General features: G+C 37.3%; 1 protein-coding gene across 3 annotated transcripts in view; it reads left to right on the forward strand.

Moving 5' to 3' along the window:
* Window positions 1-19,793, forward strand: part of KLHL7 (kelch like family member 7) — a 60,952-nt gene that overhangs the window by 32,198 nt on the left and 8,961 nt on the right. For all 3 annotated transcript variants that reach the window (XM_063099216.1, XM_063099217.1, XM_063099218.1), the window contains one exon: window positions 6,349-6,491. In XM_063099216.1, the coding sequence (XP_062955286.1) occupies window positions 6,349-6,491 (143 nt within the window). The remainder of the gene's footprint in view (window positions 1-6,348; window positions 6,492-19,793) is intronic.

The following is a 19,793-nucleotide window of genomic DNA, read 5'->3' on the forward strand; positions in this document are numbered from 1 at the left end:
ACCTCCCGTCTCCCACAGTGGTGAACGTACGGTGGGTACCTGACTGTGCAGCAGGCAAAGGAGACCTGGGAGTTCAACTGTCATTTGTTCAAGCCTTTAGAGTTCTCTTGTTTTCATCCCCACCTTTACTTTTTGGGGTATTTGGTATCTGCAATTATGAGTCTTTCCATGGTTCTACAGGGTAATTTGGCTTGCTTTTCATTGATGTTTCCTTGCACTACCTCTTAGGTTTAACAGACTTTCCATCTGCTAGCTGTCTTCATTAATTGTGTTTTGGTGTTGCAGGTCTCTTAATATTATGAAAGGTAGAGTTTGTGTTGGTTTCTTGTTTCCTTGGGATGGCTTTCAAAAGAAGAGGGACAAAAAGGTCATAAAATGGCAAATCCAATCTCATGTTGTTTTTATATTTAGACTGAACCAGTCTTCTCCTTTATGATGTCTGGTTTTTGTGATGTGTTTTAAAAGGTCTTCCCTATTCCAGGACGCTTTTTTTTAATTACCCAGATTTTTCTTTTATGCATTTATGGATTTCTTCTTTTCTTTTCTTTTTTTAACCTTTAAGCCTTATATTCTACTGAAATTTATTTGATATGAAATAATTTTTTTTTCTAAATGTCTAGTAAGATGGCCCAGTACTATTATTGAATAATTCATCTCTTCCCACGGATTTGAAACATGATAAACTAAATTTGCACATATTCACACATGAAAGTACTTCAAAAAGTTCGTGGAAAAATAGAATCAAAAAATAATACAAATATTTCCACAAACTTTTTGAAGTATCCTTGTGTATATACACACACACTGTCAGTTTCTTTTCCATTTCATTCTAGTACCTTTTAATTATTATTGAACTTCACTTAAATTGTCATATGTCTCTGGGGAATTTGTAATTTTTTTCCTTACAAGTTCTGTATTCTTAAATTTATTTTAGGTGTTTTTGTTGTCGCTATTGTGAATTGTATCTTTTTCCTTACACTTATTATTTATTACATGGTTATTTTTTATGGTCTTTGTTTTGGTGGCTGGTGGGTTCGAGGATCTGAACCCTTGATCTTCATATTATTAGCACCTTGTTCTAAGCAACTGAGCTAACCAGCCAGCCCCTCAGTTCTTTCATTTCTTTAAATACTTTAAATATGGTTATTGTATGTTCTGTGTGATAATGCCTATATCAGAAGTCTCTGAAGACCTAATGCTGCTATTTGTTGGTTTTATTGACTTATTCCTGGTGGCATAATTTCTTATGTGTTTTATAATTTTGTAGTGTATGCTTATATTTGATTGATCTTAATCTCCAGGAATATTGGGAAGCTTGAGTTGTGTTCCTGCAGGTCTTCTCTATTCTCCTCAACAGTAGATAGTATTTGCTTTTGCCAGGTTACCTAGGACATGACAATCCAGGATTACATTGAATTTTTCTTGACTAATAGTTTCCTAGACTAGCAGGTAGGGTAAATTCAAGCCTCAAACTTGAATGAGGGCAGGGCTGTCATAAATTCTCAAAGGAGGGAGAGTTTACTTCCACTTGGAGCTGATGTTGAAACAGTTACTGTTTCTCCTTTTGCCAGCAGTCAAATATTTTTTCTTAGCCTATCTTTTCACTAAAAGTATAACCACCAATCCAAGCAATCCAGATTTAGGCAGAAATCTCAGTTCCAACTCCTTATCTTGAGCAGGTCCAAGACCTTGTTTTCTTCCCTTCATATAGCTAGTAAAAACAATTTCTAGGTTTCCAGTATTACCAAAAGCCTTTAGAATAGCTCCAGGTTCTCTTAATGCTTACCATTCTGATGTTTAATTCCCTCTTCATTTTTGGTTCTGTGATCTCTTGGAATCTTAGTTATGCATTTAAAAGGATGCTTGGTTTATTCTTTCTAGCATTTAGAGTTATTCTATAGCAGTAGAGTATTTCTGAAAGTCTGTCATTCTGCTGTAAAAGAAAGCCTAGATTTTTTACTTAAACAGGTGTGAAATATGTAGTGTAATGACTGATATGCTGAGTTAAGTATACTCCTGCTAACTCTCACAGGCTCTTGAATTCCCATTCATCTTAAACCAAAAACTACATGGACAGTTATCCATAAACGGAGCACTGTATAGATTTCAATTTATATGTTATGAGTAAGAATGCCTCTCTTAGAAGGTAGTTGGAACATACTTTGAATCCTTAAGTTATTTTTAGTACTTCATCTGGATGATTCATTTAAGGTGCAGCAGGTTTCAAACACAAAGTTAAGGAAACAAAAGAGAAATGAGTACTTTCACTCCTGCCTAAGATATCCTTCTTAAGAGCAGTGATAAGTTTTGAGTATTCTAATTATTAGGTCACTTGTCCCTTGATTTGGAAGTAAAATTTCCATTAGACTTAGCACACAGCTACTACTTAATAGTATTATTTGGTTTTAGGTAAGTTGACCCAACGTTGTCCCTAGATTGGAAAAATATTATGATATATCCATACAGTGAAATGCTCTATAGTTACTAAAAATATTTTATGTGAATATCTAATAATATGGAAATTTTTCATCATGGCAAAAGCATAAAATGGTATGAGGAATAGTACATTTTTATTAAATGAAAATGAAATTTAAAAAAAGACTGAACTGTGTTTGAACCCAGTTAAGGTTGTCAGCGGAAAAAAGAGAAAAGGGTGTGAGTCAAGGACATATTCTTATGAATATCTACATTTAAGGGGTGGAAGAGGAAGAAGAAAAAGAAAATCAGGAAAGAAGAATACTTGAACCAAAGGCTGGTGTCTTGAAAACTAAGGTGTAGAGAGTGTTAAGAAGTAGAGCATAGGTGATCACTAGTCTCTTTAAAAGCAGAGAAATGAAAGAAGTAAGGCAATGCCTTTAGATTAGAGCTTTCATCTTTTTGATTTCATACATGTTAACATCAGGTTTTTTGTTATGCCTCCATTCCCAAACTGTGTGTTATTTTTCTGTCCTTAGCATTTCATTGGATAGAAAGCTGTTTCCTCATACATGGGGTGAGCTGTCGAAAACAGCCAGCCAGTCTCAGTCAGTCTAGTGTTTAGTTCTAATGTGGATTCTGAATTGATTTAGAAATAGGATAGCAAGATTATTCCAGAAATTCAACCAAGTGTGAGGATTAGGTTCTTGAGCAGAAAGCTTTGTCGTTTAGTTTCTTTAACTTACCAGACTTATTATGGTTTTTTTTCCTTTTCTTTTTTCTTTTTTTTTTTAAATGAAGCACAGCAAAGTGTTCTGTAACTCCTTGAATAGGCACAGGCAGCTGACACTCTTCCAAGCTTTGAAGCCTAGGCTAAGCTAAATGGAGGAAAGAAGGGCTCCAGCCTCCCTTCTTCAGATCAGTTGTCTTCCTACCATCCGACTTACGTTGCCTTTTCAGAACAGAAGAAAAACAGAAAAGGCGATAGAAAAATAAAATGAAACTAAGCTGAAAGAATTTACATCTAAAGAAAATGAGTTACAAAATAAAAATGAAGTACACAGTCAAAGCCAACAAAGGACCAGGCGAAGTTTCTACCCCAGATGTACAAATGATAATACCTAACTTTGGAAGGAATAACTTTCCTTCCAAAGGGCTAAGCCTCAGGAGGAATGGGCTCCTCAGGGAAAGGTGCCAAAGTGTCCCCTGCCCTTTCCTGAAAGAGGAAAAAAAGCCTACCAGCGAAAGAGGCACCACTCATGCCTCTTCCCAGCTACAGCACAGGTGGTACAGTCAGCCACTTCTAGCCAGTGGCCTGTTGACTAGAAATAGTTCCTTCCTGTCTTTCCTTCTCTCCTGCCTTTCTCTGGCCGGGAGTATTGTGCTCATAGACTACACAGTCCACCTTTGGCTTGTGTAGAACCCTCCTAAAGCAGTGGCTCTCAAACTCCAGAGTTTTTGATTCAGAAGGTCTAGGCTACTGTCCAATTGATTTCCAACATGTTTCTACGTGATGCTGATGCTGCTGGTCATGGGACTGCATTGGAGAAACTCCCAAGGCTAAATCCAACCTTGATCAGAAAGTGATTTTTGCATTTGTAAAGGACTGTTAAAAACAAAGAATATTCCACAGAAACCATACATGGCCCACAAAGCTTAAAGTATTTACTATCTGACCCTTTACAGAAAAAGTTTGCCAACCCTCTGACCTAGACCATAGACCCCTGACCTAGATTTTGTGCAAGAGCCATGGCCTCTAAAATTTCCAGCTTCTTAGGCAAAAGTGCTTCTACTCAAACTCTGAAATGGAAGGAAATACTAAATATTGATAATGATTTTCATTCATTCACAAATTATTCTCCAAACATGTCTTCTCTTTACCCCTTTTATAAAGGCCCAACACAGCCTTATGTACAGAAGTTTTGTATGTGTCAAGAATTTTTTGCATTATTTTATTTTTTGATTGATAATACTATACATTAAACACAATTCAAAAAGGTATAAAAGGGTACATAGTGACAAGTAAGTGTCTCTAATACCCCTGTTCCCTACCCTCTTGGTCCCTTATGCTGGAGATTATAATTATAATGGATCCTTCCAAAGGTAGTCTTGAGACTGCATACACAGCCATTTACTTATGCATACATGGATAAATTACACATATATGTGTATATATGCATAGAAGTATACATTTTGAACACTAATGGTATTACACTCTGTATACTGTTCTATATCTTGCTTTTTAAATTCCACATTATTTCTTGGAGATCATTCCATGTGTATATATTAACCTTTCTCTTCTTAGCAGCCACATATAATATTCCATTGTATAGATATACCATAATTTTTTAACCACTTCCCTAACAGTAAATTTTAAGTTGATAAACACCTAGAAAGGCAAATTCCTGGGTTAAAGGGTGTGTACATTTGTAGTTTTTGAGGATCATGTGGTATTGCCCTCCAGGTGGTTGTACCCGTCCACACCCCCAGCAGCAACAGGAGAGGGGCTGCCTCCCCCTTCACGCCCTATCATATTCTGTGTTCTAGTTTGATCCTGGCCAATCTAAGTGAAAAAACTGTGCTTTTGATTTATATTACTCTAGAGCATTTGAGCATCTTTTCATATGTTTAAGAGTTGTTTGCAGTTATTTTTCTGTGAACTGTATTCAGATACTTCATCTAATTTCCGTTAACTTGCTGGTCTTAATCTTATTAATTAATAGAGTACCATCTTGTAATTCTGAGGGCTGGCCAGTGGGCTCAGTTGGTTAGAGCACAGCCTTATAACACCAAGGTCACAGATTCAGATCCCCGTACTGACTAGCCACCTGTCTCCCAAAAAAATACAGACCAACCATTTTATAGTTCTTTTATATTACCTATAAATATTTTCCTAGTTTGTCATTGTCTTTTGATTTCATCTTTTGTTTTGCTATGCAGTAATTTAACTTAAACAAAATTTTATATAGTTAAGTCTGAACATTTTCTCATGGTTTGTGGTTTTTGTCACTTTTAGGCTTCCTGCTTCCCCATTCTGGGCCTGTTTTTAAAAAAACTCTATTTTTCTTTTAGTGCATTATGAGGTTTTTTGCATATGCAAATTTTTATTGATTTGGAATTTAGAGTAAAATATGAGGTAGGGACACAACTTTTTCTCCATATCATTTTTAACATGGATAGATAATCTACCTTTCCCGCACTAATTTGAAATGATATCGTAAAAAAGTTTTTGATTGTTTAAAGTAGTTCTTTAAAAAATTAAGGAATTTCTGAAGGATCGTGTTAGATCACAATAGTTCTGAATCTTCATTGCATTTTTGAGTCATCTAACACAATACTTCTCAAAGTTTTATGTACATCTGAATTACCCTGGGATTTTCTTAAATACGCAGACTCTGATTTGGAAGGTCTTGGGTAGGGTCTCACAAACTCCTAGGTGCTGAAGCTGCTGGTCTTTGAACCAGATTTTGTAAGTGGCAAGGATTTAAGGAGCCCTTTAAAATACCAGTACTTAGGCCCTATTACCAGAGATTTTGATTTAATTGGTCTATTGTAGGGCCTGAATATGAATAGTTTCAGAGATTCTAATGTACAGTTAAGATTGAGAACCACTATGTTAAGAGATCGGGATTTCAGTAATTATTATTTTGGCAACTATTGCTTTAGGAGCCAGATAATTCACTGGTATATAGTCAGTGGGTGGGGCGGTCTTAGAATAATGGTGATTGCTGAGAAAAATAACTTGGTTAACACTCAGGTCATTATCCATTTCTCTTGCCGCTTCCCCTCACTTTCCTCCAATGTTATAGAAGAATGCTAAAAGAAAGTTACAGAAATAAGTGCATTACTATTATTATGTCTGGATATTTCCTTTTGAAAGTGTCGCGTTAGTGCCTTAAGTTCCTGAAGAGTTGCCATGTATTTTTTCTACAGGTGGAATGAGGTACCATCTGCTGTCTCCAGAGGATCGAGAAGAACTTGTAGATGGCACAAGGCCGAGAAGAAAGAAACATGACTACCGCATAGCCCTATTTGGAGGCTCCCAACCACAGTCTTGTAGATATTTTAACCCAAAGGTAACTGAATTTTATTCTTGTTTTTGACAGTTCTGAGCACGTAGACATTCACCTATCACAAGTAGTAATATCTCATGCCTTTAGAGATGTTAGTTTATGGTGTTCTTTCATATGCTTTATGAGATACATAGTTATCATCTTCATTTTATAGATAGGGAAATTGAGGCTTAGTCAGATTTCAAATGTTTCCATGATTGCTCTGGAGTGCTGCGCAGTAACCCCCTATCAGAAAAAAAATGGGAAGCTAGTTCTCCTATCTTATCTCTTTTTGTTAGCAACTCTTTGCATTCATTACAACTCCTTTCATTATGTACCATTTTCAATGAAAATCTGCTTCTGGGGCTGGTGTGTTTTCCTTCTTTAGTAGTTATATTTTAATGCGACATAATACGTAGTCGTTCTAGAAAATTTGGAAAACCCAGAAAAATCAGAAAGAAAAAAGATAAAATTACCTTTAATCCAACCATCTAGAAATGATTGCAAATTTTATTTTATGTATTGTGCTTTCCAATACATATTATACCAATTGGGCCAGCAGAGCCTGAGTCATAAATGTAGGAACACAATTTTTTTAATAATAGGGCATTAGTTATAACCTTGAGAGTCCACTTAAGTTTCTACTCTTTGTTTCTTAGACCTGTGTGTTTTGGCTGTGGGAGAAATAATACCATATTTGTTCTGGTACTACATCTGTTGCTGGAGCAGAGCAAATACCACAATCTTAAAAGATAACACTCCAAACTTGTGGTATCCATAACTGATGCTGAATCCAAGCATCTAATGGTCTCTTTCATCATTTTGTAAGCCCATTTTTCATTGATGGTAGATGAGACCAGAGCTTCCTGTTGATATTAGGATACTTGCCTGCTACTTCTTTCTCTGTGAAGCTTGGGTCCTTGTAGGTATTCTATGTAATAATGTGTTGGTGGTATGCAAGGCATTTATGAAAATACATATGGTGGTGTTGTCAAGGATGCAGAAAAGGTCAGTCCAAATCCAGAATAAGTGTGAATTTTTTTTTTTTTAAATAAGATGACCGGTAAGGGAATCTTAACCCTTGACTTGGTGTTGTCAGCACCACGCTCACCCAGTGAGCTAACTGGCCATCCCTATATGGAGTCCAAACCCGTGGCCTTGGTGTTATCAGCACCACACTCTCCTGAATGAGCCACAGGCCGGCCCAAGCGTGAATTCTAATGAAGGCAGAGCATTGCCCCTTCAGTGATGGAAGGGTCACAGTGTAGTTAGCCTGTTATTAGTTAACCTATCGGTTCCCTCAAAGTAAGGTAAGAAATCAAGGGCTTAGGATTGGTCAATATTGCTGACAAAATGGGCACTGGCCTGTAGTAGGCAGCCACATTGGCCTTAGGAAGGGAAAGTCCATTCACTTCTGCAACTGCTGGTTAATGCAGACTCTGTCCATGCCACCGTGGTCGCTTATAAGCCTATTGAGCAAGCATCAGGTGAACTGGGGAGGAAAGATATGGATGTAGTCCTGTCCACAAGAGGCTTTTTTATAGTTGTGGGCACTCTGATAAGAATTCATATGGGACACAGAATTCTGGAGGCCCACGTACATTGTCCTTCCTCAAATCTCCTTGTCAGCAGTCTTCCATTCCTTGCTTAATTCAAGTCTACATTCATCTGGGTAAACCATTAGCAACTGCCCAAGAATTGATAAAAACTGACCTTAGGCTTTTCCTCCTAAAAGATATAATGGGCAGTAAAATGAACTGCTTGAAATTCTGCCAAATCAGAATACTCTCCTTTTGTATTGTCCTTCAGTACAATTCCTGAAGGGGCTATAATGCTTTAGCAGTAAATTACTGGCTAATACTACCAAAAATGAACCAAGCTCGGGTCCCTCAAATTTGTCAGTTGATACATAGGGAACACCTCCATGAAGGCATAGTCCTGTTTGAGGGAGAAGACAGTGAATCAGGTGAAGGGCTACTGGATAAGGGTTGTGATTAGCCTATTTGGGTATTTTGTGCCTTCGGAACCTTCATAAGCCTAGTCTTATGGTTGCATACCACATTATTGGTGAAAGGCATGCTATATTTTTCATTAGGCAGATTGGTAAAACTGTTCAAGATGTGTTAATGATATGGTCACCTGGTTTTTCCTTGGTGTCAGACATTTGCTGTCTGTCAGAATCTAGTGGCCAGCCAGGAACTGTTCACTGAAAGAATGGTACCTGCTTAAAGGAGGTTGGGCTTGCTTCAGAATCCCAGGGGCATGCTCTGTGATCATATTGGGACATGCCTGAAGTTATATATACCTGCTGCCCCAGGATCATAGGGTAGCCTGAGTAGCTGAGTCATACTACTATAGTCTGTCCCACTTGGAAAGCTTTCTTTTGCTCTAGATTTTACTTGTAACTGACAGCTTTTTGGTTTACCCAGTAGAAATGTGAGAAAAGAACACTGCATATAGGATAATTGCCATCTCTAGTATGTGGGAGGTGCTTAGGGCAGCAAACTTTCCTTCATTTCCAAAGTGTTCTACCAATATGCTATAGATCAGGGCTTGGCAAACTTTTTCTATAAAGGGCCAGAGTAGATATTTCCAGCCTTGCAGACCATATGTTCTTTGCTGCAACTACTCAAATCTGACACTGTAGCAGGAAAGCAGCCATAAACAATTCATAAACAAATGGGCATCGCTCTGTTCCAATAAAACTTTATTTACAAAAACAGGTGGTGAGCTGCATTTGGCCTTCAGGCCATAGTTTGCCAACCTCTGTTCTAGACCTGTGACATTTAGGGACTTAGAAGTGATCAGCACTATATTCTAGGATAACTTATCTCCTGTCCTGTCAAGCACATGTCTTGCCAAGATGCACAGGACCCTTTCAATTTCCTGATCTTCAGAACTGATCAGCAGTTACGGGCATCAAGATATGAGACCGGTGTGTGATTATCTTTGGGAAGGTGAGATGGTCCAGGGTGCTGGCAGCTTAGATTATGGCATAGAGCTGGACAGTCAAGAGATCCTTGAGGTCAGACCATGACATTATTTTATTTTACCTGCCACTTGAAAAGAAATTTCATCTAATGGTCTGGGTAGGTATATGTTAGCCAAAGTGTTAGTTATATGCCAAGTTTTAGTCGTTGTATTAAATCTGGCCCAGTAAGAAGACCACATCTGGCCCAGCTGCAACAGTCAGAGTTACCAGTCTCACAGTTCCTCTAAGGCAGCAGTCCTCCTTTATTTTGGTAGAAAAGGAGACCTCCAACAGCTTCTCTTTCTTACTATCATACTTAACACCATAACCCATAGAATAAAGGATATGCTGCCAGATATCAAAAACACCTCCCCAAGGAAGGAGGATGAGGTTAGACTGGTTAATCACCACCTTATTTGGACTGTCCCTATTGGGTTGCTGTAGGCTGAGACATCTATTTCAGATCTGCTCTTCCATCTCCAGAATATAGGCTGATTTTTTTTACTAAAGACATCTGGCTTCCTTTCTTGGAAGAAAGCTGGGTGATTGGCAAGTGCCATGAGAATTCATGGCCTGTGCTATACAATCCAATAAGCACAGTGTCCTCAGTCTGCTTAAAAGGTTGATACACCTACACATCTGTTTCACACCAGGTAAGATGAAATTTCATTGGCCACTTGTGTTTTTCAATTTTTCAGGATCCTTTTGAGTCAAGAATAGGGGAATGATCAACTCTTTTTCCCAAGAAAAACTGAGATCATAGAAGTTTAAATTGCAAGTCTACAAACCACAGCTGTCAGGTGTTATTAATAATTACATCCTGTTTGTTTCCCAAAGCCTAACTGCAATGTTGATTTTGGCAGTTAAAAAGCAATTAAATCAAGTTTTAGTAGAAAATATTTTAAAATAAAGTAGATGGCTATTTTGTTGTACAAATGGGCAGGAAGAATCATGATTTCATTTAGGAGGCAGGGAGCATTATTTCTAGAGTAAGGCGAATTTGGGATGGCTCTTAGCCCTTTGTTTATTTGTAGTCTGTAGTTCTAACACTTTCCTTGATTTTTTTTTTTTATTGGACAGTTGAAAAGAAATCCATATTCTACAAGCCCCTGGAAATGAGACTAACTTCAGAATTCTCCTTTGACGTCTTACTTTGCTCTTATAAATGACCCATTCTTAATTGCACTTTTGTATACTCAACTACAAATTTTTAGACTTCCAGTGGAAAAATTCAAATAATTGAGAAATTAATGACCAATAAAAACATCCTCATTCCATCAGTTATCTCTTATTCCCTGAAGCTAGCACTATCAGAATCCTATTTCAATATTTATTAAATGTTTATTTAATTAAGTCAATATTCCTATAAACTACCTTTAGATATTCCTTGGTGACAGGGAAATATTTGTATTAATTGATGACTAAAAAATTATGGCAAACAAAATTTTAACTTTTTTTCTGAATATTAACAAAAAGAAGTCTTGGGTTGCTTAATTGAATTGAAATGGTATTTTTCTTGTTATGAAAGAAGTCTTGCGTTGCTTAATTGAATTGAAATGGTATTTTTCTTGTTATGGTCCTTCTGCTGAGCCTCTCCTTCTCCATCTTCTACCTGTTTTTAGATTTTCAAGTGCGTAGTGATTACTAAAAGAGTTACCTATATTCAGTGTTATGTCTATTTCCCTTAGTGTTGGTGTTCTCAGATTGTAGCATGGTAATTGTCTTATGATATTGATGCCTAAATAAAAGTTGACTCAATTAACCAGTTTTTATTTGGACCCTCCTGCCAGTGAAATGAACTGAGGGCCTAGAACTTTGTAAGGACCTTGGCTCACGACTTTCATATAGTGGAGAAATGGGCCCTAGGGAAAAAGGAACTCTGTATATCCCCTGCCAAAAACAAACAAGGAGTAAGACTAGCAGGGTGAGAGCCAGAGGCTTTATATTACAAAGGCAGAAAACCATGTGACACCATATTTCATGGGACAATCAGGATCAGAAGGTTTGCCCTGAGTGCATTTTCTACTTCTAATTCTGAAGTAGACTTATCACTGAGCTTAATGCCTGGCCCGTTGTGAGCGCTCAGGTTTATGAGGATGAGTGAACCAGTGTAACTTTTTTAGAATTTCACAGGAAATTTTGTCAGTTGGTTTTATAGGACTGGATCTAAATATAGATGGGCCCTAAAAAAAAAAAAAAAAATTTAAGGGAAGAAAAAGAAGTTATCTTTAACTCAAACGCATTTCCTGTGGGAAAAAAAAAATTTTTTTCTGGAAATATTGTTTATTAATGGTATCACAGTGCCTCACATTTTCACAGCCACTTTCCCTCCTAAACAGGTCTCACTTAAGGAGCAGACAGTCTCACCCTGTGATCAGGGTGGAAATCGACAGTTATACATTGTGTGTGATGTTAAATGATCATGTGCATAAAAGAAGTGTAAGCCTTAAAGGAAGATGGTTTTACATTAAAAAAACTGAGACTTTTATAAAAGTATATCACTAGTATTGGCCACCAGCAAAGAGTGTTCTAGAAGTGCACTGAGGTAAAAGCATGAGCACTGCTAAAATCATCAGAAGCATCTACAGAAGCAAAATATCCAAAATTGGCAGCAGTCATCCTAGATGGATTGGCCCTCTAGCCATGAGCTGCAGCTGCTGACATTTTCGGAATGTAAGTGTGGGTCACCATGGTAGCCCTTAAGCATGATAGGCACCCAGTGGTAAAAATCAATGTTCTCTGCAGCTTGTGCAAGGTAAGTATTCTGCCTGATTCTATGCAGGCAGTTTGGTTATACAGGTGGTCCTCACATTCATGTAAAGAAGAGATTGGAACACACACTCAGCTGAGTGCTCTGCCTTCCTAGAATGTCTTCCAAAATAGGAGTGTTGAGAGTCTGTCTATTCTTTTCAAGCTTCTGTATAACACACTGTATTGTTCTTTTGTTCTAAAAACCAACTTCACAGCCCCTTCCACTCTACCTCAGTACAGTGCCTGAAGTTTCCACCTTCAGAGATTTGTTTCTCTTTGTGTTAAGTCACTGCATCTTCAAGAAACCCCCAGTAAAAATATGACTAACCCTGGGAGGGGTGACATCAAACTTCTCCATAAACCACAACCAGACTTAACTATCATAAATTAACAGATCAGTCCCCTAAAAAGGCTCTGAGAGAGTAGAACCAGAGCTGCAGGTATTTAAGAGCTGTGAGTGGGAAGATTATGAGGAAAATAGGAATGGTATCTCTGTGGTGCTGTTTTAAGGGACTCTAGCCATGGGAACGTAGCTGGAAGGAAGTGGGCACATGAACATAGGACTAGAGGGATAAGAGTCAGGCTTAGGGTGACTAACCAGGAAAAGAGATAAACTCTCCCTATTTACTAAACCACGTCACCTGATAATTACTTTTGGCTACCTTTGGTAATTGTTCATGTGATGACCCAGAGGCACTGTAAGATCTGTCTTCTCAGCAGTATTGAATTATATTCAGTTAGCTTTGTTGTGGATTATTTTCTTTAAAAATTGGTGATCCAAGTATAAAAGGCAATTACCTTAGCTGTTACAAACAACAGAGCGTGTTGTATGGTTAGTGGGTTGTAAAAGTATAGGTTAAAGAATATTTTAGCATATATTACCAGCATCACAGTTCATCTAGAATTTGAAATTTGTGGGTTGGGCACCAGCAGGACATAACACAGACCTGTCCTCAAATTCAGAGTGCATGAGACATACACAGAAGCACAAAGCAGTTTGAGAACACAGAGGTGCCAGGCTGAACTTCACCAGTTAAATGTCCCGGTGTGTTATATACGACAGATGCTGGTGATATGAAAAGAGCTCCCTGGGTTGGATTTGTCAACTAGGTCACCTCTGTGGAAGTGTCATAGAAGTTTATTTGAGAGAGACTTATTGGTAGTTTGGATAGAAAGAAAAAGACTTCAGAGAATATTGAATCCTGAGTATGAATGCATCTTTTTGACTTGATAGGTGTGATTATTAAAAGCTCCCAAAAGTATTTTTTAACTGAATGGAGTTTAACTTACCTTTGCACTTTAAAAAAAGAAATTAGACATAGGTAGAAGAACTGAAGGACTAAGTCATTGGTCTTTTACTTTTTTTTTTTTTTTTTTTTGTCTTTTTTCTTTAAAGTAAAGCAGCTGTTTTGTAGAAAGCATTTCAAGTACAGGTATATGACCTTAGGCAAGTCAGTCATTCTAAACTTTATAAATTTTTGTTTTCTGGTCTAAAAGCAAAAAGTTTAAATTTTCCCAGGATTCGTACGAATGTTGATTATGTTCATCTGACTCCTTTTTTATTTCTTTGACCTTCATTCACTCCTTAGTCAATTTCTCCATTCCATTCTTAGGTTTTCTAATTTTCTCATATTTAAATGTAAAAAGGCTTACCACCTTCCCCACTTTGTTTTCCCCTTCACCTTCTCCAGTTCTTCCGAATCTCTTGGCATAACTCCTGTACACTGCATGTCTGAGCATAAAGAAATATTTGTTCCAGTGGTGAGAACATTTCATTAAATGAGTATGTGATTACACCCTGGGATTTGAGATAATCATTTAAAGTGTAATATGCCTTGCTGTGCCAAGACTAAAAGTTACATGTCAAAAGTTCATTTAAAAGCAGATCTTCTGTTGAGATAACTGGCAGGGTGCTAGCACAGGATACTTCCCTAATATCTTATTTTCTACTCAAAGGACAAGCATTATAGCATAATATTCATGTCAAGTTTCACTTTTGGACTGAGTTCTATTTCATACTTAAATTTCTGAGTAGTTAAGGTTTGAGTTTTGTTTTGTGGTGGTGTAGTTTTAGTCTAAGAGTAGACTGGAAAATGCCTATTTATGTTATTTGTTGCTAATTAAGCCTAATTTTACCTAGCAGCCTGTAGCAACACAATCAGCTCCCACTCCCCAACTGTGGAAGCCTTTTTCTTTAGCTACAGTGCTGTTGCTGTTGAAGAATTTAAGTTACAAGAGTATTTTTCCTAGTGGCTGATTATTAAATCTCTTTCTGGACTTTTGGAGGTTAATATGTCTCCAGCAATATTTGTGCTACCCTATTAAAAATGGGTGCATTTCAAAATATAGGTGCAGCCTGTGGAATTACTTGGCATGATCAAATGTTTACTTCTAGAAAACTAGAGTGCTCTAAAAAATGTATTATTTGGAAGGAAGGCAGAGACTGTGTCTAATCTGGCCTGTAGTTGAAATTCAGCCTCATAGTAAAATAGCTATTTATGTTTTTCAATTCTTAAAGCCTTTAAGTTAGTTTTAATTTCATTCTGTTAAAACATTTAGCACTGTTATAAGCCTCTGCTATGAAAAGCAATTGTTTTCCTTGTACCATAATTTTGGTATCATTTTCCTGGTTATATTTTACTTTTTCTTTTTAAAAAAATAATACGTGCTCATTTTAGAAAATCCAAAAACAGCAAGATAGAAGGAAAAAGCCAAAGTGCTCCCAACATCCAGTCATCGATAGTGAGTGAACATTATTCCAGTCCTCACATTTTACATATATGGGATCATGCCATATGTGCTATCTCACAAAACTTTTTTATTCTCAGCATTATATTACGGAGCTATTTTCATGTCATCCTTTTGAAAGGCTGCAGAGTATTCCATCATAAGGATTTACCATAATTTATTTAATACCTATCTTCTTCATGCACATTTGGCCTGTTTTTAGTTTTTTCCTTTTAAAATACCCCTGCAGTGAAACATCCTTATGTATGCCAGTTTTGCACACTGTCCAGTTTTTTCCTTAGGATACATTCATAGGAGAAGAATTGTTCTAGCAGTGGATAAAAATGTAAACTATTTAGATTGACCAAAAAAAGTAGATGACAGCCTGGCCCCAACCCTAGATTCTGTTGGTTGGTCACAGTCCCCCTGGTCCTCAGTGGTGCAGCCATCACAGTACCAGGAGCCATAGTGACAAAATGCCAGCTATAGTCAGCATAATTTAAAGATAGCACTGCAGTGAGGAACTGGTCCAAACTAGAAGCAGAGTGCAGCGTCTGTGATCTCTGACCTTTGCAAAGTCAAAAATGAAGGTGGCCCAGCTGGATGAGATATATTTAAATCCTAGTGTGGACTATCACCCAATAAAAACACTCCCTCGATATGCCGAGCCCTGGGCCAAATACAACATAAACAACATAGAGAAAATCTGTTCTCAGCAGTTGTGCTTTTAGTGGTTGAGCATTATGTTTATAAGAGATAAGATGTGGAGATTGTACAAGACCTCAGCAGCCGTCTGCCATCCTCCTGATTTTATAAATGAAGCTGTTGAGGTCCAGCAGTGAGTCGGTTCACATGCTCAGAATCGCTTAGCTAGACACAACCGTGACAAGAAGAACCCAGATCACTCTATTCCCAGTCCAGTGTTCTTTCTAGTAGGCCATGTAAGAAGATTTTTAGAGAAGCAGTGGCTAAGAGCACAGCTTTGGAGACAAGTAGACTTAGATTTAAATCTTGGATTCACCATTTTCCAACTATGTGGCCTTTGACAAGGTACTTAAATCTGTAAATGAGGATTTTACTTCATAGGGTTAATAAGGAAATTAAGTGAGGTAATATTTTAAGATATTTCAGCATAGTTCCTATATGCGAAGTGCTCAGTAACTAGTTAATAGTGGCTATATGGTTAGTGATACATTCTAAATCATTTGGACCTTAAGATCATTGGACTTTAGAACTCAAAGGAAGGAGACCTTAGATCATCTAGTACAGTCTTTTTACAGAAAAGGAAACTAAAGTTCCTAAGAAGTTAAGGGACCTGCTTAAGACCCACAGCTCCTCCATACAAAGCCTAGCTTGGTGCCCACATTTCCCAGCTCCTTTGAGCTGCATTCTTTGTAACCCTGTAAAATGAATGAAGCCAAAAGTGTTTTACGTATTTTTCATGAAACTACCACTAGGAATGTTCTGGCATCTGGCATAAAACTATTTTCTATATGGATTGTCACCTTAGTTTGATGATTTTTTTTTTTAATAGTGCTTAGAAACTAAGGTAAATCAGATAATGGCTTAAGAAAAAAATACTTGTAATTTGGTTATATTAAATTCGGATTGGATTGACTCCCCGTGGTTTCTCCAAGAAATCTTAAAGGTTTTTTTCATTTTGTTAATTTTGCCTTCCTTTTTTCTAAGACCCTGCCTTCCCTAATTTGGCTTGATTTCCTCTCAAAATGATCCAAAATAAAGTTCTTAAGTCTTAAAAATAAAAAGTGTTTCTTTCATTTTGGATTGTGGCAGCCTTGATTTTTAAAATCTACATCTATTGTGTTTCTGTTATTTGAGTATCCCCATATGTTTCCAGAATACATTATATAAAATCAGTGCTTACTATCAAGAAAAATAGCACACTGGTGTTTTTACCTTCAGGCATGTAGAGAACTATTTACAGCTCCTTACCTCAAAAAGCTTTTACTCTCCTGGGAGTAATAAGAACTACAGCTGGAAAACCACATAGGGCAAGACAAAACCGAGTGCTCAGTCTTTATTTCCGGACTTCAGAGGATGAGGATGCAGAAGAAGGAAATCAGGGAAGCCTACAAAAAGGAAAGGATCTTGAGCTCGAAGACAGTATAGAATGTGGCATATCACAGCAGAGGCAAGAAAGACCAACAAGGACCAAGGAAGACAGGGCTTTATACATGAATGTGTCTGCACGTGTACATGTGTATACATGTACAGGTAATGTATCAAAACCTAAGAAATCCTTCTATCCATGTCTTTTTCAGGCTTTCCAATTTTCCCATTTTCATATTTTCTCAGCACCTAAGCACAGAACCTTGCATGGAATAGATACTTAATAAAACTTAAATTATATTTTTAGGGTAACAATTCCCTGCCCACACACATACACCTCCCCAGTCTAGTGCTCTTCATCCATCTTGTTGCTAACATGAAAACTAGCTTGCCCTGTAGCCTAGGGAGCTATGAATAACCTTCCCTCACCTGCAGGCCCCAGGTCGAACTTTTTCTATCACTAGGGTAATAGGGTGAGGCCTGACGTTCATACCCACTAAGCTGACAAGCCTGACTTCCCATCTATTCTTTTCCCTTTTCTCATTGTTTCCTTAACTATGCACGTTGTCTCCTAGGTAGTGTAACCAGTTATCAAAGGGCAAACATGCAAATCACCTCTCGGTACTCTATTTTGGATAACAGGTAGTTGGGGGAATTAGGTAGACTTTACAGGGAGTACACATGCAAAAAAAAAAGCTGCCCTCACATACATACATATAATCAAAGCCTGGTATATTCAAACACAAGTGAGCCCAAATATAAAACATTAAATTTTAGCTGAAATGAAGTCTATTTTGCATTCTAGGTAGTAATTCTTGCAAAGGACATTTCACTTTCTAGCAGATCAGCTAGTGGGCATAATATTATATATAGTATTTATCACACTCAGTGTCTGGCATGTACAATAACTATTGACAGTTATTAAAATAGTCATTAAACATTTAAAAACTTGATTTCTTGAGAAACTAGAGCCCAAATTGCAAGTAGGTAGAAGTATAAGCCTCTCTCTCTCACGCGTGCGCTCTCTGTCTCTCTCTCTCACACACACACTCACACACACAGACACACACACACGCTAATCATTTTTTCCCTGGAGCTTATAGTCCTAAGAGCAATTTATTTTAATTCTCATATCTGAAACATAACCCAGCCCTATATGAGAGGTACATGAGCTGAGCACCCATTTATTCCCTACTGTAGCCCCTGAGTAGTATTAGAAAGTTTGGAATTACTCTGTTACCAAACTCTTTGGAATTATTTCATTCTTTAGAACCTCATATCCTACTGTCTAAATGTTTAAGCACCTTTGGCTAAAAGAAGTGTTTTTTCTTTTTACTCCCAGCTCCTACTTGGGCAGTTATTTTTAACTTGAAGAGTAGTAGTCTTAGATATCATTTAAAAATATATGACTAACTTTCTTATCCTAAAATTAAAGAAGAACATGGGAAGATAATGTTCTTGAGGATATCTTTAAAAATTGTGAAGTTTCCATATGGCTATCTAATAATAAATACCAAATAAATTGAATGTAAGAGTGGTAAGACTTGAGATGCACCAGGTTAATAATGTAGTTTATTAGTGAAGTTATATTTCTTTTCCAGACAGGAATAATGAGTGGATTTGAGGAATATGTAAAAGAATCATTTAGTTTACCTTGGAGAGATTGCTCCTTGTAGAATATGGTCATTAGTTTATCTCTTGCTTTCTCTCATTCTATAGTATATAGTTCGTCTAAGAGAACAGGTAAAAATATTTTCCCCCAGTTTTTCAGTATCCATTGAGTAAAACTGAAGTTTGAGAAAGATGTTATGTTTATCCAGTAGTTTTTTGTGCCTGCCTATTAACACTGAATAACCCAGGAAGACACAGATCCTAATTTGAAAATAAAGACTCTTTTCCTGGTAACGTATAAAGCAGACTGTAGGGGCTCTTCCTTTCCTGAGAGATCCCCGTGTTCCATAATACTTTGATCTAATCCAACAAATTCCTGGAACATTAGATACTAGCATGATAGGTATCAGTCAGATTTTCCTAAAGGGAGCTCAGCATTCATAATCATACATAGTACTTTGCTAGGTCAGATTGGGAATTGTTTGGATTCCTGGATGACCCTGATTATTTACAGCCAGTTTCAGAAAGCAGCAGGAACACTGAAGCCTCCTTTCTCGAAAAAGGGGAGGGCCCAAGATGCTATAACTTTGGGGACACTCCCCCGTAAGCATACATGGAAGGGCAGCACAAGCATGCTTGAGTGCTGTCAAATGCAGTGAGGGAACAGTGGTGCTGTGAACAGCCCTGACTGAGATGCTGATAGGTACTCATTTCTAGTCTTTGGGGAGAAGACCACTCAGAACAGACTACTCAAGTATTTAATAATATCACAGTTTTAAGAGTCCAGCTGACTACATCGGCTTAACTGAATATTTATAGAAAATTAATATTTCACAGGAGTCCACAAAGTACCTTCTGTCTTTAGATATCAGTAGGATAATGGCAGTTTGGGCTTCATATTATCCATTGATGCTTTATATCACTACATACATCTGGCAGGGAAGGGATGAGGATATGTACATTAGAAAAAGAGGCTTTTTAAAAATAAAATGACTTTACTTATTTTAGAATTTTCTTGTATTAAGATTTTCAGTTACAGAAGGAATACAAGACCAAGTGGTGATATATCCAAATATATTCAGGTTTATTTTAGAGCCAGAAAAGACTCAAAGCAGTCACGTGCTTTCCTCTTGCCCTCTGCCCCAACAAACTAATGTTCTGAAGAAATCACACAAGACTTAATTGGATAATAGTCT

Source organism: Cynocephalus volans, chromosome 6, assembly GCF_027409185.1.
Source record: "Cynocephalus volans isolate mCynVol1 chromosome 6, mCynVol1.pri, whole genome shotgun sequence".
NCBI classification, from domain to species: Eukaryota; Metazoa; Chordata; class Mammalia; order Dermoptera; family Cynocephalidae; genus Cynocephalus; species Cynocephalus volans.